This window comes from Protomyctophum bolini (assembly GCF_963924005.1).
Source record: "Protomyctophum bolini genome assembly, chromosome: 3".
Taxonomy (NCBI): domain Eukaryota; kingdom Metazoa; phylum Chordata; class Actinopteri; order Myctophiformes; family Myctophidae; genus Protomyctophum; species Protomyctophum bolini.
In genome coordinates, this window is record NC_137864.1 from 47,058,491 (window position 1) to 47,080,352 (window position 21,862).

Genomic DNA, 21,862 nt, shown 5'->3' on the forward strand with positions numbered 1-21,862 from the left:
CTCCCTAAGTCCTAATTGTGTATTTGATACTGCATGATGACTGTCAGTCATTCACATGGGCTCTTGCATGGGTTGGGTTGGATGGATATCATAAACTAAGGCGCACAAACCATCTTGTGCTGACTGAAGGCATGTGTCAGGTTGGGAAAGCATGAGAGAAAGGATTGACATTAAATAATAAATGGTACTTAATTGCCACCTCACCTGAAGTGCTGATGTTTATATGTCTACCCAGGGAAACAATTATGTTAAATGACTCCATTACTAAATTCCTAAGAAGTAACTAAGTGGTTAGGCTAATATTAAATTGATAAGCCATGCCAGTGAACTATAATAAGGCCAACCCTATAATACTATATTCACCAAACCAATTAACGTGATTCCTTCCAAATTGCTCTTTAGTTGAAAATCAATTACAACTAATGGTCTGACTTTTTTTCCCCCCTTCATCTGTATCTCTGTCTATGGATGTCAGGGGAAAAACCCCTGCAGAAACATTCTGTGATGTTATACCGTCATCAACTTCAGGTTTAGACGTGAAACGGTTAACTGTCAGAACTCGCTTCCTTCCAGCTATATTCACTGGACTATGAAATATTTAGAGGACAATTGGTTAAGTGGAGTTAACCATTGCCTTTTCTCCCCGAGGTATCTTCCTTTTTGATCCTGCCGAGCCTGGCGCCTTCCAAAACACAACTTGTCTGGCTTATTAAATAGTTTGACCTGGAGAGAAAAAACGCCTGTTGCTTCTCAACTGAGGCTGCAGTGGAACAAAAAGGGCCCATGACAGGCCTTAAATTGCTGTAATGCTGTGTGACCAACAGTCATACTTAATGAATTTCTCTCCTCATTATGCACGTTTCCCCTGCGCGTCTTCCTTTCATGCGCCTAAAGGTCGTTTCGAATCAGGTTTTGTTTCAGAATTAATTCATGATAAATCGCGAGTTAAAAAAAATATTAATTTGAATTTTGGTCTATTTTGGTCGGTCATATAGGCAAAAATATGACCGCATGCCTATATGGGATAATAATATAGAGTGTGGTCATGTTCTGAAATCATATGGTGGCTTTCTTTTTATAAGTAGGCTAGTTTTTACAGTAGGCCTCGTGTTTAGTTGCCTATAGGCTAATTCAAGTTCCAAATAGTGTCCTACCTACAAATGGATAGAGGCTAAATGCTCAAAAAGTCCTCCCCACTGGGTAATTGCGCTAAAATTGGTCTACTTTGTGAGCAGTGGAGACAAAACCCCTTGAGCCATCAATACCCCAGCACAGCATGGGGTCTGTATGATTAACTTCTCGTTCCTTTCAAAGGCCCCTTGATGTCTCTCGGAAGGCAGTGGGCCAATAGAAACCAGGGTCGGAGACGTCACGGGGACAACGTGGCGAGCCGATTGGTCCGCTCGGGAGGGGAACAGTCACTGCCCTTTTATAGACGACCCCGTCTAGTGAGTTAAGCTACTGTGAGACGTTCTGACAGCGCAGAAAACATTGGACACTATAGGCTAATACACACACACACACAGGCTACTCTCCAACCCACTGTCCTGTACCGGCCAGCACGGAGGTGTATGGCCCCCCCAAACCCCGTTGTTGCAATGATGAATCATATACAGGGGTCGCCGTCCAGTGACAATAAACTAATGCAAAAGAAAGAAGACACGGATACAGAGGGCGAGGAACTCCAACCTAAAGATATGACAACCGACAAAGGATACAAAAGCCAGCGGAGCAGTCTTCCCTTTAGCGTTGAGTCGCTGATCGCCAAGAAGACCACCTGTCGGACTGTTTACTCCCCCTCGGACTTGAGTCCCGTCCACCCGAAGTCGGTAGCAGCAGCAGCCCAAAGCGCACAGTTTTCCCCAAAGACATTTTACGCGGAGAGGAAAGTTTCCGCGGAGAGTTCTCAATGTGGATCCAGCGATCCGAACGACGACAGTCCTCCCTTTTGTGAGAAAGATCACAGCACTTGGTTCCAGACGTCCTCCTTTTCTACTCCTACCAGTAAGTCCTTCCCTCCGAAGTTGACAGCTTGACATGTTTGGCAAAACTGAAAGAAATAAGAGTAGATACTGCATGCGTGTCAGTTATTGTAGCGATGAATAATGATCACGCCATAAGGGAAATAAGGAAATTGTTATATTCTGCGTCAATTATGCCATAATTTGCCTGTGTGGATTTATAGCCTATATAGCAAATAGTATAGCCTATGAAATAGCCTGGACTTCATCATATATAGCTTATCATATTCCATGTTAATATGGCAGTGCAATATATGTTTGTAAAAACCACTCAGGACGCAGTATTTGACATACCGGTAGGCTATAATAATTTGCCTATTTGTGCCTTATACACATGCTTGCTACATTATTTTGTTTTCTGCCTATTTATTCACTATAGGAAGCTCAAGTCCACCTGCGTGTCCTTTAAGGAAACACAAAAACAACAGAAAACCTCGAACCCCGTTCACTACCTCGCAGCTGCTGGCGCTGGAGCGCAAGTTCCGCCAGAAACAGTACCTCTCCATCGCGGAGCGAGCCGAGTTCTCCAACTCCCTCAACCTGACGGAGACCCAGGTGAAAATATGGTTCCAGAACAGGAGGGCCAAAGCCAAGAGACTCCAAGAAGCGGAGCTGGAAAAGTATAAACTGGCCTCGAAGCCCGTGCTGCCTGCCTTCGCGCTGCCGTTCCCTCTCGGGGCGCACATGGGCTCTCCATCCCTGTACGGACACACCAGCCACTTCCCCAGGCCCACCCTGCCTGTTCCCGGACTGTTCAGTGGACCTGTCACTTATGGAATGTACTATCTGTCTTAAAATGCCTCTTTGCCTTAAAAAAAGAGTCTATTTGTTCATGGTTGAACGTTGAAACAGTCACAAGTATATATGATCCATCTTAGTCTTAAACCAGCTAGCTCTATTGTATAACAAATTGACTCGGGCCACGTTTTCCCTTTTACACAAAATGTCTTCGCCCAGACTGTATAATAAGCTCACAAGGTGATGTGCTGTGAGCTTGTAATCTGCCTTATTTTTTTACTTTATTTTTTGTGTTTGTGCTAAGGCTAATATATAGACTTTGGATGCTGGGGTTCGAGTGCAGTTAACTCCTTGCATAAATGTAACCAAATCAAATGGACCCGTATACAAGAACAGACAAAGATGTAGGCCTACATTTGTACGACACAGAGTTACAAATTGATTAATTAAAACTGAGGATTTTGAAATGGTGGTTGAAACAGGCCGATATGAGGATGAGGCGTTTTAAAAAAATCTATTTGGGATTGTTCTACATGAAGATTATTAGTAGGCCGAGATATCTCAAAATATATATAATTGAGTCAAAAACAAGTTCTATCGAATTATTTGCGGTATTTTCAGACATCAAGTTCAACCATAAATGCATAATGTTTTCAAGCGATATGCCTAATAGATATCTAATTCCAAATATTTACCACATTTCGTGAGCCCAATATTAATGACCTAAATGTTCCTGCTCGTGTGGGGAAAGAAAGGGGCATTTGAAATGCATGGTCAAAGACATGAATGCAATAACATAGTAGTGCATATAGAAAGTAATAGTTAAGCAACGTAAAAGTACTTAAATGGCGCCATAGTGCCTTAAGACCAATGTGTTTTCTCTGATGACTTGAATTGTTTCTTCACATTGGACGTTGACAGTTTATTTATCATTCCATTGTCCTTAAAATTGCAGTTTCCCATGAGCATAACTGTTTGAATGTCTATTTCTTTGCAAAATGTATTTTCTCATTATTTCTATTCTATCAACATGTGGAGATTTTTTTATTAAACACATGTCTTAGATATTAAGTGGATCTCTTACTCACACCGTGGCCTTTTTGAGTGGTATATAAGAATAAATAGATTATTTTCCAAGAAATGTTGCTGTAACAATAATGTAAATAAAATGTGTATTGTTTATATGCCCTGCAACACTGTTTGAAGAAAACGCAGGAAATTTGTATTTATTAAGTATTCTTGTATCTGTACTGTGTACATACACCTATCTAAATTGTCAGTTATTGTAAAAGACTGACTTCAGCAAATAAACAAAATAAATGACTTCTCATTGAAATGCAGTTTTGTTTTTTTTACGTAACGAATTTGTCATATAGCCTATACGTTTTTTTTAACAGTTAATGGGTAATAGCTGCTATATAATCAGAAGTGCATATCTTTAATCTATATGTCAAAAATGTTCTCTGCATGGCGTTAAATTGAAATAGGCTATTGTATATAGAAATTCCAGTCTTCTATAAGTATACAACGTGTGCAATGCATTGCAGATCAATCAGCTTTTAGGCCTGAGGCACATGCGTTTGCAACTTTGCATATATAGCCTAATTGAATGATCAAATCAATTAAACCTATTTTTATCAATGTATGATCTAATTTTATAGTCTATTACAACAGGGCTGGTCTAATAATTGCTTTTTGATTTTGCTATAGCCTACACGGGCATGCATGTAAGCCAAATGAGCGACTTAAGCCCACATGGTAAAATATAATGTTAATTCAAGTAAAATATAATGTTAATTCAAGTTCACTTTTTTTGGCTATACATTTCAACTGTATATAGCCTATAGCTGGCCTGGTGATCATTGCATAATTAAAACAATGGTTTATTTCGTTGAGTCAATGCATGGTTCCAGTCAAGGATCCCTGCACGGTCCTCTTTTGATTGATTGAAGTAGGCCTATATGTATTAACAGTTTGCAGAATGACATGTAATGTATTCATTTCAAGCACAACTCAATACAAAAACTGTTAACTGTGGACGACACCATGCATGTGTCCACCATGTTTACAATATGGGTAATAATGCATGGAAATATTGTGTGCCATGCGGGGACCACCGTAATAGACGGTTTTTGTTAGATAAGATTAGATTTAGTACGACGCAGCTTGACATCACAACGTTAGAGAGTGAGTGAAAATATTGAAATATAAACTGTTAATTTCCTCCTTTGGTGTAAAATAAGAACTCCTGGTCCTGCACGTGTCCCCGGACCCCACTTTGAGAACCACTATATAGCCTGTGTTGAGGAAAGTGGTTTGGCCAAGCATCTCTTCAACTAGCCAATACAAACAAACGTTTATTATAGAATATATAATCTTCAATAGGAGCTTTCAGTGCAGTTGTAGCCTAACATAGATCTGTTAAGCCTTTATGCTTTATTTGAAGATGCCAGTGGTTCTCAAAGTGGGGTCCCCGTCCAACATAACTCTGTCCATGCATTGATGCATAAGACTAAGTCCAACCGTCCAGGACTCCGAGGAGGACCCCCAGGGGCAGGCTACTTACGGGGTCTCCATGCAGCACAATTATAAGTTGATAATAGCTGCATCAAAATGTAATAACTTTATCCCTGGATATATAGAGCCCTCATTGGCTATTTGTAAAGCTCACAACAGTCTCGTTGTGAGCTTGTAGATCTGTTTGTCCCCTCCACAAATCTAGAAAAAAATATGAAAAAACACACTCGTGTGAACTGTGAAGTGAGGGGCGCTCGCGCATCTTATCATCATATTCCGCCAATCAAATGATCGCTGTGCGGTAGGCCTACTATACACACATTGCTCAACCAATAATAATAATTGCTATGGGGTACACACAAACACACTAGCGGCCTAGCGCCCCTCAAAAACCTTGAATATGTTTGAAACATTTGACAGTACAGTCAGTAGGGTCCGTACACTATACAGCACACCACCACGAGAGGGCAGTAGTAGGCGACTCGCTGCAGGTCTTGAAAGCGGGGAAGAAGCAGTTATTTCCTCTCATCCTCTGTCCTGACTGCGCGTGCGCATCATTCATTCTCTCTGTCCAGAAGAGAAGAGCTACTGAGAGGTGAGTGTGTCAAAAGAACAATCTGTTCATTTAACTCAATGTACGCGTTTATTTTAACGATGCACCAGGGACTCCCCACGCATGCATCGTATGCAAAAAGCAAACGCGGTTTCCGTGCGGCAATTTGATCGAGAAACACAAGCATGGCAACAAACACCACGCATTCTGACCTTGGTTGGAAATGACGTTAGCAGGAGGCTAACGTTCGTTAGCTAATCTGTTAGCCCGTCTTTACTTTAGCTGCGAGTTAAATTAAAAATGACCTCAATCTAGTTGCAATTGAATTACATAAACTGTGTTGAAGCTTCTTTACCCCTGCTGTTCTTTTTTTTAATCCAACAAGCCTTCGCCATGAACGTTTACATGGCTGTTGTTAGTTACATAAACTGACAGCGGCAGCGCAGCATTCAATCTGACGCATGAATGTCACTCAAAGGAATACACGTAGAGGGGTTACAAGTTAACACAGTACACACAGTGACACACTTTACTTTACTTTGTACTTGTTTTGCTTGTAAACACGTTATGCACTAACTTGTCTAAATATGGCCTTAATAATGATATACTGTCTTAACAGTCCTCACTTCATAATCATCATAATTGTACAATGAGTATTTTCTGATGGTGTGTCGTATGACCATATAAACTATTTCTTTCAGATTACCATGGCAGCTCGCCGTTTTGCAACGAAGGCCCTAGACTGGGTGGCATTTGCCGAGCGGGTGCCACCCAACCAGAGGGGCATGTTCAATGCCTTGAAGACTCGCAGCGATGCCATCGGTGGCAAGTTAGTACTGCTCACATTAGACTTTAACACACACACACACACACACACACACACCCACCATATACTGCACAGACAACAGGGATGGCCATTTGGAGACATTTTATTAACCATTAGGCCTTACCGTTTTATTAATGAATAGCAAATGATTACCGTTTTATAGCGCTTTTCCAAGTGCATAAACTGCATACATTGGGAGGTGAAGCGGGGAACAGTTGCTGCCAGCGTCCTCACTGCCCACATTCACAGTATCACCGACTGACTCCTTTGAGGCAATGCAGGGTTCAGTGTCTTGCCCAAGGACACTTCGACATGTAGACAGGAGGAGCCGGGATTTTAACCGATGACCCATGGATCATTGGATGACCTGCTCTACCTCCTTAGCCACAGCTGCCCCCCAATCGTTAGCTGTTAAGGAAATGTGTTAAATAAATTATTATTACTATTTTACCCATAAAAAAGACGTGATATCATATTTGGCAAAGTTTGTTGTACTCTACTGCCTGAGCCAGACAATGATGCCATTGGATGTTTACTGGCCAGCCAGGCCAGGTGATATTGCATTGCGAATGTACTCGAGGTATATTTCATCTATACATTGCACAAGGACAAGTTACAAGTAACCTCATTATCATTCTTTTGGAAAAGCTTACCCAAACACCACTTTTTTCTTTACACGCTTTATTTTGTGTTTAGTTCTAAGTTGTTTTGGGTGGAACTCACCGTTATTTTTTTTTATCGGTTCATAGTTAGCTGTTAGTTTATCGGTTACAAATCTTAACGGATAATGGTTGGACATCCCTAACAGATCGTAGAATTACTATTTGTCACATAATGATGGGTTAAGTGGGTGGAATTAGTTGTTCTTATTTGTATTGGCATGTGATGAATACAACTTTGAATATTTATACTTACACATAACATGCAAGTTCCTGTGTGCTTTCCTGAAAAACATCTAAAGCAGACTGAGTAATATGCCGGGCCACCGAAGTGCACCTATAGTGTTTTTTTGTATGCATAGTTAAGCTATCTTGTGGCATCATATTGCATTGTGTATATTAGTTTATTTAAATAATTAGAAAATACTCATGAGTTACCCTGGTTTTATGAACAGGTCAGGCTTGACCACTTTCTCTCCTCTAAAAACCTTTCTCATAGTTTAGTTGGATCGTCTCTCATTTACTTAACTTATATCAGTTATCAATAAATGCTGGAGTAGTTTGGGTTAACTTATAACATCAACACTTAACATCTTACTGTCATTGTATTTTTTTTATTCACCAGGCTAGCGACACTTTCAGAGACCCCTGTAAAGATTGACTGGGCTTTCTACCAAGGTGCTGTGGCCAGATCTGGGATGGTGGCTGAGTTTGAACAGAAGGTGACATTTGTGTATATATATTTTTAACTGTGGCGAATGCCTTGTCAAAGCTATGGAAAAATAATTCCTTGAGCTAATAACTATATGAACCCTAGGGTCCCTCTGTGTTCGTTAATCGTCCGTAGTTTAGTGGGCGTCTCACTGTCCTGGGCCATTGGTCACTATCAGTCATTATTAGCCAGGGTCCATTCCCCCGACTGAGCATGTTGAATCCTTGAGGAGGGAGAGATCTCCGTTTGGCTGTTAATCTTGAGCAAATCAGACCACCAGAAGAAGTAAGTAAGCAGCGACTGGCGAGCCAACAACGGATAAAAAGAGGCCACAATGCAGCAGTATTTATGTGAGCGTAATGTGGAAATGGGCTGTTTGTTTTTACTGCAGGAAGCTAGCTGTTGAGTGTGTATGCGTGCATCTGACTCTGGACCAAATGTCTTGTGCACACTGCCATTAGGCCACAGAAGTGTATCTACTAAATGTATTCTTTTATCATTGACAGTTCTCCGATAATATTTATTTCTGTATAGTGTCAGTTATTTAGGCTAATTGCTTCCTCCACTCTGCTGCTCTCTAATACTGTATATCCCATGATGCAGACTACTGCCCACTCCTGGTATGGAGAGTGTAAAAGTTGTCCATAAACTGACAGTTAGCTCGAGTCTTTGTGGTGTGTTCCAGCTCGGCATGAACTGTAGATGTGAGGTGACACGGATCGAGCTGACCAGTCGCTCTTAGTTCTTGCAAGTTGACAACATGCTTTATAAAGGAGGAAAAACCATCTATGGGTGTCACATTCGCATATTGGTCTGTCTTTAATGAAACCCTCATACAGAAGACAATTTTCAGGCCTTGTGATTATCAAGATGGCAAATGCCGCTTTAAGATAGGATTTTGTTAAGCTTTTGTGACAATGATGGCTCACACGGATGTTCTTCCAACAGTTCAGCGCACTGACGATCCCAGAGCCTGTGGACACACAAACTGCATTAATCGACGCACAAGAGGCAGAGGCAGTAAGTGTCTCAACAAATAATATTACAATTTTCCGTCCATCCTGCCTCAGGAATCTACAATTTTTTAAAGGCTAAAATAAAGGCTGTTATCTTGTTAGGGTTAGGAAAATATAAAAGTTGGAAAACAAACATAGTTTGTTTCTGCCCGACAGCAACGATATGCTACTATACATGTCCACTTTTCAGGAATTTTTCAGCACAGTAGTGTTTGCGTGTTCTCTCCTTTACATCAAAAGAGATAATGGTTGTCCTTTCCAACAGAATAAAAGTGCTGCGGCCTATGGCGAAGAGTCGAAGGCCCGTATTGCCGCGTATGAGGCAGAGGTGAGGCCACATAGTTTACTGTCCTTGTACCTCTGAAAAGGTTTGAAACTAAAGTCTCAAAAAGGTGGTTTCACAGTAAAATCCTGATTATTAATTCAATTCTAGGAGTCTACATGCAAGAGTTCCAGTTGCTTCTATTTTAATACTCAGGATTTCGCAGTGTAGTTGACATGAAAATTTATGTAATGTTTTAAAACAATGTTGTTTAAACATGTATGCATTCACTTGTTATAGTAGATGAGCTGTCATTTATATAAACATAGATGTTTGGTGGTATACACTCACCAGTATACTAACATTATACTTACACTGAGCTGAGTTGATATTATGTAATCACTCAAGTACCAAATAATATGTAAATAAAGACTGATTAGAGGTATGGAATTGAAATAATCTGTACAATAACATATACTTATATTCCTTATAAGCCACAAGTTATATGCAACCGTGCATCTTTTTTTATATATCATCTTGGCTAATGTAATGTTTGAATTTTCTGCCTGAGATCACTAAAGTCTTCTCCAGATGAATGTGTATCTGCCATACTAGTGCACACTTACTATATATTCCACTATCGCTTCAATCTCTTAAAACCATGTCTCCCCCCCCCACCCCCTTGCTTTCCTTTTGCAGCTTGCTAAATTCCAGAATATGATCCCCTTCGATCAGATGACAATTGACGATCTGAATGACACTTTCCCCGAGACCAAATTGGACAAGGTCAAATACCCCTATTGGCCACACAAGCCTATTGCCGATCTGTAAACTTCTCACTGGACACTTGCCCCGCAATAAAGATTATGTACATTTAATGAGAATCATGTCATGGCTGGCTTCTTCAATAAAGAGAAATGCAGATGTATCAAATATTTTTCAAAGCAGTCGATCCAGTTGGAAGAGAGTATGACAGTGACTGCATTAAGTACTGTGACCGTTGGAAATTATGTGTGTATAAATTATGCACCACTAGATGGCACTGTATGCACACTGCACAGCTGTACTTTTTTTGGGGGGGGGGGGGGGGAAATTACTATATTTTAGTTGGAAAGTGTCAAATGAATGTGAATGAGGAACACAACTGAAGTCTGCACTGCAGTGGCTGTTTCACGAAAATCATTCGGTGGCTCTCGAATGTTTTCATGTTGAGGATCCCCAAATGTCTGCCTAATTTGATGTTTGGGAAAAATGTTAAATACATTTATTTCTTTAATGCCAATCTACAAGCTCACATGTTGCACTCTGTGAGCCATTGTGAGCTTGTAGATCAGCTGTTTTTGAAAAGGCAAAGTATAAATTGTGGTTAAAGTTTTCCTCATTTTGTTGGGGATTCCCTGGTGTAACCCCCCCCCCCCTCAAGGACCGGCTGTGTGGGTGCTAGGACTCTTTCTTGAGAACCATAAATCATTCAGCTTATTTAGATGTGTGTTCTTTATACTAATGGTGTACCTTGAAGATACAATTTTTATTAACAAATTTAATTACATAATTTTTTTCAGTTTAATCTAATTCGGAATGACAATGAAAATAATTACCTGTCAATCATGGCTTTGACTAGGAGTTTCCCCTCAACGGTTATTGGCTACTGGTTGAATATTTGCATAAAACTAGGCGGGTTCTGTAGCCACAAGCTTCACTTGTACATTTCCATTGGCCTTCGTTCTCGCGTTGTGATTGGTCAAAGTCTTTGTGGAATTAAAGAAGTGGGCGGGGTTTGGACAAACGTGATTTCCTGTTGTTTGACCGGAGTTGTTGCACACAGATCAGGTAAGGTTATGTATGTAGATTTATTAAAGCGGCATTTCTTTTATCACAAAAAATGTCGCAATACACGTGGTGGGTGACACAGTTCTACTGGGGTTCTTGTTAGACCGCAGTGTGATTGTCACAGATGCGTCTTAAACCGTGATCAATTAAACTATAATTGCTAGTATTATGGTAACAGGCGACTGCGTTCGTCAAACATGATTTAATCTCTTGTTGGAGTAACGGTTGCCGCCGGAGTCAAACGAATCAGGTAATACATTATATTTTTAAGCGTTCATTTATCTCTAATGCATCAAAACAATGCCATAAGACATTTCACAGGTGTTGTAATGTTACAGTCTCAGTCAAAGAGGCGATGCGTACATGGCTGGGAGGGATTAAATCAAGTCCTGTGCGGACGCTGAGGTCAAAATGACGAGGGAGAAGCTACATACATCTTTGTTTCGAGTTGTATTGTGCTCGTAATGCACATTATAATCTGCTGTCCCTCCTGCTGTTGTAAACAACCGTTAGCATAACGTCATCTAGCTACCATTAGCCAGTGTTGGTAGAGCATCATCACCATCGCACCGGAACAGCTCATAACGATAACGGTCTTACATTTAGATAAAGATGAGCCAGAGCCTCTTTCTAGAACTGGAGCCCGGAGGGGAATCTGTGGCTCTATTTACGTTTTTAAGTTGTAACCCGTCCCATTCTAATCCAATGATCCTACTATAGTCTTCATCCTGGTGATGCCACCATGGTGTACGAGATCTATTAAATGTATCGCTATCGCATACAACTACAACCCAGTTTGGCCTGTGTGTGTGTGTGTGTAGTCTTATGTTTAGGGCTCGTGCTTATGTCTGTCCCTGCTGCGTCAGACAGACCAATGTGTTTGTACAGATATGAACAGATTGGTGCTCTTTCTACACACAGTGAAGTCTCACAGTAACATCATTGGTCTTTTTAACCCTGACAGTGTACACTTGGGACACAATGGCCCATGGAAGCCTTTACACACTCTTGACTGTCATTAGTATGCTATTGTCTTAGTGCCCTATTTTTGTTACTGAATATTACCTCTTTGCTGTGCAGGCGTTTTGTGTGAACATAATTGGCACTGCATGTTTTGTCTTTGACTTGGGGGGCAAAGGTCATACCATGAATGGATATACAAATTTGGCCTGAGGATGGTTTAAAGTTTAAACCCATAAAACATACGGTATGCAGATTTTGTTTACTGGTGTGAATCCCTTAGTTCTCTTGTGTGTATTAATTTAAGACGGACCTATTTTATATTGGTACTACGGGTCCTGTGTCTCTCCTGAGTGTGGGTCTGTGCCTAGAGACAGGGGATGTCAACACTGGCTTCATTGTTTATAGAAGGACAATAGGAATATGGAGCCACTGCTGTGAGACCAGCCCAAGCTGGAGTTTGGCTGAAGTAGGCCTAGGATTTTTGTTCGAGAAAATATCAAATTTTCTTTTACTATGAAACTCCATGCTGTTTAAACTGCACACCAATCACACTGTAAGTAAGAATGTAATCAGAATACAGAAGTGGCTAAGAAAATACGTGATCACTGTGTGGTGTAACTCACTGTGCTATTTATGTAACTATAATATACTGTCTCTGTAAGCATATTAGTTCTCTGCTGCTGAGTTGTGTGTACATCATTGTACAGAATGTTGTGTTCCCTTTCTTGGACAATGTACTAGCACTCATCAGTAAAGCAGAGAGAAATGAGTGTATAGAAAGCGTGAAATGGTAAGAGGGGAGTGCGGGATTTGACAAGCCTTCCATTTTGATTGACTGCTTGATTCTTCATGACATCACATTCCCTCCGAAGATCAAATAAGGAGGACTATGCTATCTTATCGTATGAGTGGTAATACAGTCGTGACACAGACACACTGTGAACTTGCAGTGACCTCGTTGCTTGTTTTGTCTTTTTTATTATTATTGAAAGCAGCTTAAGTTGCCGTTTTAACTTATAATGATGCTTGATTATAATATGTACTTTTCTTAGACGAGTCATCAATCATAGGTGAATTCTCAACTTTTTAGAGGAGCTGCTACTTGATCCCCAAATAACGGTCCCCTTTTTCGAATTAAACAGGAACAGGATGGCTCGGCTCCTTTTGAATACTTGTTGTGTATCTTGTAACATAAATCTTTGTGGTTTGTTTGGTAACAGATACACAGAGTCTATGTAACATGACACTACATTTCAGTCTCTTTTTTAAATTTATTCTTCAGCATTATGTGCAGGCTGTGGGACTGACGTTATATTATGGTAGAGTGGCATGTGGCAAACAAACAAAGGGAGCAGGGTTGCCAATGCCAAGTCTGCTTATTTACACCAACTTTTGGCTTTACCTTCATTATTATAGACGTACATAGTATTTATAATGATAAATGCATCAAATGTTTTTTTTTTATTAGTATTATATGGCCATATTATTGGGCTTGTTTTGGCTTGTTTTTCGAGGGGAGATTTGGCTTATGCTATATAAATGCACCATTTAACCATTTACCATTTTGTATTGATGATGATAATCTCTCACAAATGTTTAATTGCAACGATAAAAATGTTACTGTAAAAATGAAATGGTAGACTCCAAATTAGTTTGAGTTTGTTTAGAACACGTCACAAAAGGCCACAGTACTCCTGTATGGTTGACAAGATCCTTTTGTGTGTGTTGGTCATTGTAGAGTACCTCTGGCTGTTTGGTGCTGCACTAGTCAGTATCAGTAAAGTCTACTTTGCATGTTTACTGCCTGAGTTGAGTGCGAGCGTTGCACACCAAAAAGACACGAGCGTCTACATGCTGAACAAAGTTCCTTATCAATGTAGGAGAGGGAAATCCTAGCCGTGTTTTGTTTGTCAGTGTACTGTACACGGCACAGTAAATGACTGTTGTCTCATTTGCGTGCCTGTGTCAGCTGACAGTGGCAGAGACGGGCACTATGCTGTGACTCTGGCTGGAACTATGGACTTGGGCTAGCCTACAACCCAACAATGGTTGTAGTCTACAGTATATGATGATGCCTGTGAGCACGTGAAGGAGGAGGGTGGTGCTGAGGAGGAAAGGTTGTATCCTTCCTTGGATAAATGAAGGCTGAAATTTTTAATTAGCTCTGTCCATTTCTCCTGGATGTCTAGTAATCGGTAAATTGGGTGGGGGTGGGGGGGGATTAGATAGTTTGAAATGGCTTGTTTAGTTGATCTACCTTCCTGTCCGTCTTGTTTATGTATCACCCAGGAAATGTAAACGAAAGGAACAGAAAAATGTTAATTAAGAAGTAGAGCCCAACCGATGCCATATTTTTGGGTTCAATCCTGATTTTTGGAGAGCCTGTTGATTCATGATATTTTGTCAAGAAGTTTAAAAACATTCTAATCAATTTGAAAAATGTGTATTTTATATAATGTATAATTAAAAAACAAATGACCTTTTTGTTTTTGGTATCTATCTGAAACTAGTTTGACATTTGTGCTACACAGTGCAAATGCAAGATTCTGAGTTGCATTAAGTAATTGAGCAATTCCCAAATGGAAAGACAAGATCCTGCAATTTTGTTTTGCAGACCGCTTACATTGCAGAATACTGTAGGAACATTTTTGGTCAATATTGATTTGTGCTGGCCTCTCCTCTGTGCTAAATCCTCAGAAATAACCCAAATTATGCAGTAGGGTAAAAGGATAATCTCTTGGGAATAAGAATGGAGAGAGGATGAATGGATGAGGAGAAGGGGGCCATGATTTGACCATTTGGGTACTGTATGCATCATCAACCTATCATGTGTAATTTCATCAGTCTCTGGCTTCTGGAGGGAGGGAATGGGCGTTGAAACCACTTCCTTCTTAATGCTTTTAAGAGAATGGTTTGAATGTGGGTTTAAGCCCTCTTCCTAAGGCAAGCAGAATTAAGCTTTGGTGTCTCTTCTTACAGTGCCATTGTATAAGCAAAATGACTTCAGCAGTTTAGCAGTGGCCTGGAGCCATTTTCTGTGAGTGCACGTGCATTAAGCCTAAATACTGTTGTGCGTTTTGTCAAGTGGCATGTCACATAACACCGTTTCAAACACTGTTTCTTCTACCTTGTGCTTTGCTTGCATACTTAATGACCACTTCCTTCCTGTTTGTTCCTAGTGGCCATTAATGGACCATCCCTATGAAGAGACGGAAATAGAATGGGACAGAGCACCTCGGAACAAGAGGTCCATGGAGACTCCCCTCAGTCCCCTGAGGTTAGCAGACCTGCTTGATTCATTTTATATATATAATTGTATGCTGGTTGAACAAAGTGTCATTTCTACCACTCAGCTTGTGAACATGTCTTAGCCTGAGTACCATCAATTTATAAGACACTGAACATGCACTCATCTAGACTCCCAGGCACACAATCTCTCTCTCACTCTCACTCTCACTCTCACTCTCACTCTCACTCTCTCACACTCACTGGAAAATCCAAATTGATTCAGTCATTCCCCAATAGTGCAGGGACATTCTGACCCAAATGGTGTGTGTGTGTGTGTGTCTTCGACTGTAATAATATTTACATGCTTGTGACTATTCCGTTCACCCACTACTAATATTCATCATATTCACACAGACTCCAGCTGGAGATATTACACCTTTACCCCTCCCACCCCTCAATCAATATCCGCTGATAACGGTATACCAATCTATGATGGGCTCACAGCCAGAGCACTAAGAGCCTATTGACTTTGTATGAAGATAACACACACACACACACACACACACACACACACACACACACACACACACACACACACACACACACACATTGATTGTATTCCATTATTGCACACACAAATAAGCTTCTCAGAATCTTGCATGAGTCACAAGTATTGCTTTATAAGAAAATAAGTTCTTAAGTTGATATCACTGGGCTTGAGTGATAAAGGTCGTATTGATCAAGTGAGTCTGACATTGTACTTGGCTACAAGCTCACAACGGTTTGCCATGTGACACATTGAGAGTTTAGATCTGCTATTTTGATGAGCGACCTCGTCGTATGAATGAAGCATTAATGATAACCAGGGGTGTGTGTACGGTTGTAATGCACGTAACTAGAGAACCGTTTTCCCCACCGACTTCAAATTCGACACACACGTTCCACACCGCACTGCCTGGTATCGAGTTGATCGGACCCACGGCTGAGCACAAACATCACAAAAGGCTCTGGTCAGGCTCTGCCAGTGGGCCTAATTAGCCCAGGTGCCCTCACCTGTGCAATTTCTAGCCATGGCAAGTTGGCACACCTGCCAATGGATTACTTAACCAGTCCACTTTTCACAGTCAGTTTGCACTCTTTAGACACAGGCAGGCAGACAGACAGATACAGAGATCTCCATGTGGGACACAGAAAGACAGTTAAAATGGGTGCTATGACAATGGGTATTGCATACTACAGATATCTCCTATACAGTATGGGCACAAAGTTGACAACGGGTATTATTAGTTTCATCGTTCTCAAGTAGGCCGGTGGCCGACTGGCAGGTACAGGTCTAGTATACAATAATGAGGAGGAGTCCGGCCCCTGGACCATTGGGTTTCTGACAATGTGGCCCCCTGAACAAATTAGTTGATTAGCCCTGGGCTAAGTAGTAAGGTCCTTACAATTGATTTTTGGTTAGCCCCCTGGTATACAGTTGCAGGAGTTGTATTGGCTGTGTGTATACTGGCAGCAAGTTTGCAAGATGGTGAAAGGGAACATTAAGGAATTGCGTAAGTTTAGAAAGGAGAGGTCACATTCCCATGCCACTTCACTCCCACTCAGACACGCTCTCACTCAGACAGAGCTGATTCAAGTCGCTTGTAAATACTTGTGGTTGTGGGGTTTTTTGGGCTTGTTAATAAAGTGCAGTTCCTTATTTGGACTTCCTAATGTTGTTTAAAGCAGTGATTTCTCAAACATTTTATGTCAAAGACTCCCAAATAACAAGTATTTGGTGCGTATTTGGTGCGTCCTAACGTCGGCTCTTCGGTGCTACTGAAAATGTCTGACGAGCAGAAATAATTTCGGCACTACAGCACCGAAACAGCGGTAAAATAGGAGTATGAATTGGCCCCAAGCGTCACTGCTCTTTCTCTCTTCTATGCCTTGCACTGACAGTTAAACATTCCTGCTTCCAGTAATATTCCCACATTCTATTCCACTTCACTGACGCCGTGGCCTTCTATGAAGAGGCTCATGCTCAAATTCTTTGGTGTAGAGTTTGCAGTAAGCTGTAACTGTGTGCTGCAAGCCATGGTTCTTGTACTTGTCTGCATGGTCAGGTTAGTGTAACGATGCATTGCTGTGTTGTCTGTTACAGCAGCAGGGTTTCGATAACCTCAAGTCATTCGTGGAGGAGGAGCTACACACGAGCATGGTGAGTAGTACTGCTTGAGTCATTGATTGTGACATGTGTCACTTGAGGAATCATGTTGGTTTCGAGAATGTTGAGACCACTGTTGGAGACAATTTGGCAAAAGAATGACTAAAATGTGACTTCGGTCAGTTTTTACTCGATGTGTGTTATGCATGCAAAGAAATATTGCTACGTTTAGCTACTTAATGATAACTGTACTTACTGACGTATAATACAGATCGGGCCCCAGAATGGGGATAGACATGGACATTTATTTAGTTATTAGGCCTTACTTATTGCCTATAGGTCTATATTTGCATTCAGTCTTATTTGACTATTTTTAGATGATGGGAATGGTGATTGGCGCGGGCATCGCCATAGTCCTCATTGCCATCCTCATATTTTTCATCCTGCGCAGGATCAAGCTTCGAAGTGAGTAAAAGTCTTCCTTGTTATCTTGCACAGCTGATGCTGTAGGCAGAAAATTAGTCGGTTCATTAGTAGAGCTCATAGTCTAAGCTATCATTTCCGCTGGATTTCACAGACCTGGAGGCCCAGGAAGCACCGAAATACCGCTTTCGCAAGAGGGACAAAGTGATGTTCTATGGGCGGAAGATCATGCGCAAGGTGAGACGCAGTAACTGGAGCTGTCCTTATTTGTATTGGTGGCTCAGCAGTCTGGGATGAATGTCTTTCTCTTACAAGTCTGAATGGTGGCTTTTGTCTCTTGCTGTCCTGTTCTGTGTCCCCATCTTTCCTATCAAGTCGACTACTTGGTGTCAGGGTTCGAATTCTAAAAAGAAAAGCCGATCTACAAGCTCACAATGAGCATTCAGCATTTGGAAAAAACCCCAGTCCGCCCCGGTAACAAGATGTGCACATGCACACGCTCTACAGTGGGGTGGGGGGCACACAACAGGCCAACAGCACGTGTACCAAGGCCCACCCCCACTCGATCATGATTGGAGGAAGGCTCCTCTCATCCTGATTGGATGAAGGCTGGCTAAAAAAACGAAACCTTTTTTTGACCCCAGGGGTTAACTGGGGACAGGGAGGAACTCCTTATATGGTCAGCACACTCTATAGTAGGGATGATTATAAAAATATATATTTGAATTAAGTGAAATCACTGAATATACCTTTGACAAAGGTGGTTTAAGGTTAACGTGCATTTTTAATTATATTGTTAAACTGTGATATTATCAAATATCATTCTACAATTCCATAAAGCTATCTATTAATCTATTAATTTAGCCTGACCAGAAGCAGCGATAGAACACTGACGTTTGATATGAATGACCAGAGGGGGGTATATCAAAAACGGAAGCATGGACTTGCCTCATCTCCCCAGCAAATTCAACCCTGGCCTGGGTACAATAGAAAATGCCATAAAAATGTACTTGTAAATGTCCTTGTTTGTCATTATTTGCTTGCAGGTGTCCCAGTCTACCTCCTCCCTGGTGGGCACTTCGTCGTCCTCCCGACCACGCCTAAAGAAGAAGCAGAAGATGCTCAACATTGCCAAAAAGTAACAAACGTATAATTATGAGCAATTCGCCTCCATTATCAGTGCAGTGAAAAGTTCACAAGTGTTCTCTCTTCCCTGTGTCCCTCATTCTCTCAATCTGCGTCTCTCCTGCACAGGTTCCTGCGCTTTAAGAAGGAGGTGCCCATACTGCAAGCCAAGGAGCCACCTCCTTCAGTGCTTGAGGCGGATTTAACAGAATTTGATGTGGCCAACTCCCATCTCCCTTCCGAAGTCCTGTACATGTTGAAGAATGTGCGGTATGTTCAGACTGGAACTATGTCCTCACAATTAGCCGATGATGTTCATATTTCGTGTTCATTTTGGTCTGAACCTGTACTTAGTTTTAGTTGGTTGATGTTGATTGTGTGATTTGCCATGTTTTGGCAAAGAGCACAACTTGTTGAGTAGGCGCCTCTATGTAGTGTTATCTTGTTGAGGTCAAGTAGGACACATCTATTCCCTGAACTCAAGTCTTGCAAGGTTATTCTAATTCAGTCAACACATTTTGTCAAACAAGGCAACAACACTACCAAGTACAAAACTGCACATCAAATATGAACCTTTAACACAATTGACAATTATGAAAACATCATGAAGGAGCCCCCAAATGTAATGTCATCACTTGCAAAACATCATTTATTTAAAACAAATAAATCAGAATAAAATATTATGAAAATCAGTGGTATATGATATGATGCAGTCTTGTAAAATGCCAAATTCCAGACCCAAAGGGGGAGAGGGAGACTGATGATGAATCACCAGGCATAGGTGTTTCCAATTTAATCAAACGAAAATAAACCAAATCGCCTGGGTCTCCGAGGGTAATTACATGATTGTGTACATGCCGGTACATGCCCGCACACAGATGAACCTGATATAATTTCATACCTGGGTGTGTTTCTCACAGTCTCCAAAGGACCAACATGGCTTTTGCTAGCTTGCATGGTTGACAAACTAAACCACAAAACATAGTAACTTGGTAATGTACATACATACACTGCACAGACATAAAACCATAAAACATTACACAGAAGTGCTTGTTAGGGAAGTCGCCAAACAGTTCTGCTTACTGTCTACAACAATAACTAAATTCTCCGGTCAAACCAAGTTATTTATAAAAAATATCACACCAGTGTGAAGTGAGGGGTGCTCTTATCATCATACATCATCTCATTCCGGCCAATCACAATTTGTGTCCTCAACTTTTCCGCCCTCACTTTTAGCTTCAATATGTACTTTGCTCAGCCAATCAAATCATCGCTATGGGTTGATTAGCCAATCACAAGCCAATGTTTGGGCATTGCGCTCCTCAAAAGTCACACTTGTGTGCAGTGAGCGGTGCCTTTTATCATGATTATGATTATGAGAACATCAGCCAATCAAATCATCACATTCCGTGCTCAAGCAGACATACACACAGCTGTGCTCAAACGGACATACCGTACACACAAAGCTGCACATAGGAGCGGCTTCCCCGCTCAAAAATATACATGTCTAGGTACAGTGCATAAATCACATACAGTTACATTCTGCGTGTGTGTTCATGCTTTTATGCTGTCCAAGGGAACTCTCACACATCCAAATTAAATTATAGTAGGTGCAGGATAAATAAATAAATAAAAACACTTGACTAAAGACAGGATATCCATACAGTGTTTCTTTTTGTGTTCTACAGTATACCAAACTCTCTTGTGTATTGTCTCTCTGTGCTGCAGTGTACTGGGTCACTTTGAGAAGCCTCTCTTCCTGGAGCTGTGCAAACACATGGTGTTCGTCCAGTACCAGCAAGGAGAGTATGTGTTCAGACCGGGCCAGCCTGACAGCAGCATCTACGTCGTCCAGGATGGAAAACTAGAATTGTGCCTTACCGGAATGGTATGGGGATGTGTGTGTGTGTGTGTGTGTGTGTGTGTGTGTGTGTGTTTTGGGTCTGTATAGGGAATATTCGAAGGTGAAAACATTGTAATCGCAGTTTTTTACATTACTATTAGTAAGTAAACAACATCAGGAAGAAGCAGGACTCAACCATCAGGATTTAACCCATTCTGACCTGAGATCAGATTCATACGAGGTTTCCACTGGACACACACACTGGTCTGATGAACCCATTCTGACCTGAGATCAGATTCTAAAAATGTCAGTCGTTCTTCGATTTTTCAAAAATAGCAGACCTACAAGCTCGTAGCGCGCCACTCGGTGGCGCGCTATGAGCTTGTAGATCTGCTATTTTTCAATAGCTAAAGCATGACATGATGCCAACACCAAAACGGGTTCCCGGTCAGAATGGGTTAAACTCCATTATTTTATTGTATATGTCATCACACCGGAGAGAGACTAGTGTCTCCCTCCAGAGCTTCCCCTAGCACGCCTACACACATGTCCCACACATATTCTATACTTTCAGCAGTGTACAGAGTTTCAGGAGTAACAAGAGATGGTCATTCCTTAAATGGACTCCATTCTATTGTTAACTCACACAGTTTGAAATAGGTTTACATGAGTCGGCAGTCTCTAATGAGTTTTTCAGTGAAGAACAGGTGGTAATTATAGAGTGTTAAGTATCATCTACTAGTAGGCTACATTAAATTAATCAATACCACAGTGTTTATATGCATTTTCGCCACCACAACATCCACTGCCAAAGATGGTGATCTATGTCCATTGGTCTTTTGACTCTTTTCAGTGGTTTACAAGAGATGGCACTCTTCGCCAACGTATGAATGGTTCTAGGTTGCTAAGCGACAAATGCAACTGGAAATGAACCGTAGAATGCTAGTGTAATTTACCTACGGACCATTCCCATTTTTTACTTTTTTGTCTAATTACTGTA

The 21,862-nt window shown here is 41.1% G+C and overlaps 3 protein-coding genes across 10 annotated transcripts in view; all 3 read left to right on the forward strand.

Moving 5' to 3' along the window:
* The first annotated feature begins 1,484 nt into the window (after nucleotides 1-1,484).
* Nucleotides 1,485-4,095, forward strand: msx1b (muscle segment homeobox 1b). The gene is made up of 2 exons (XM_080759532.1): nucleotides 1,485-2,004; nucleotides 2,401-4,095. Exons 1-2 carry the CDS (start codon nucleotides 1,572-1,574, stop codon nucleotides 2,814-2,816), a joined length of 849 nt encoding a protein of 282 aa, XP_080615658.1. The 5' UTR covers nucleotides 1,485-1,571; the 3' UTR covers nucleotides 2,817-4,095.
* Nucleotides 4,096-5,781: 1,686 nt separating this feature from the next.
* Nucleotides 5,782-10,188, forward strand: LOC308313496 (ATP synthase subunit d, mitochondrial-like). The gene is made up of 6 exons (XM_080760644.1): nucleotides 5,782-5,871; nucleotides 6,531-6,658; nucleotides 7,940-8,036; nucleotides 8,975-9,046; nucleotides 9,308-9,370; nucleotides 10,004-10,188. Exons 2-6 carry the CDS (start codon nucleotides 6,537-6,539, stop codon nucleotides 10,133-10,135), a joined length of 486 nt encoding a protein of 161 aa, XP_080616770.1. The 5' UTR covers nucleotides 5,782-5,871; nucleotides 6,531-6,536; the 3' UTR covers nucleotides 10,136-10,188.
* A 906-nt stretch (nucleotides 10,189-11,094) lies between these two features.
* Nucleotides 11,095-21,862, forward strand: part of pnpla6 (patatin-like phospholipase domain containing 6) — a 40,921-nt gene continuing 30,153 nt past the window's right edge. For 4 of the 8 annotated variants that reach the window (XM_080760340.1, XM_080760345.1, XM_080760344.1 and 1 more), the window contains exons 1-8: nucleotides 11,095-11,134; nucleotides 15,277-15,374; nucleotides 17,469-17,525; nucleotides 17,849-17,936; nucleotides 18,049-18,131; nucleotides 18,941-19,032; nucleotides 19,149-19,289; nucleotides 20,748-20,907. In XM_080760340.1, coding sequence (XP_080616466.1) covers nucleotides 15,318-15,374; nucleotides 17,469-17,525; nucleotides 17,849-17,936; nucleotides 18,049-18,131; nucleotides 18,941-19,032; nucleotides 19,149-19,289; nucleotides 20,748-20,907 — 678 coding nt within the window. In that variant the 5' untranslated portion in view covers nucleotides 11,095-11,134; nucleotides 15,277-15,317. The other 4 variants (XM_080760342.1, XM_080760347.1, XM_080760343.1 and 1 more) reach the window with 3 other exon arrangements.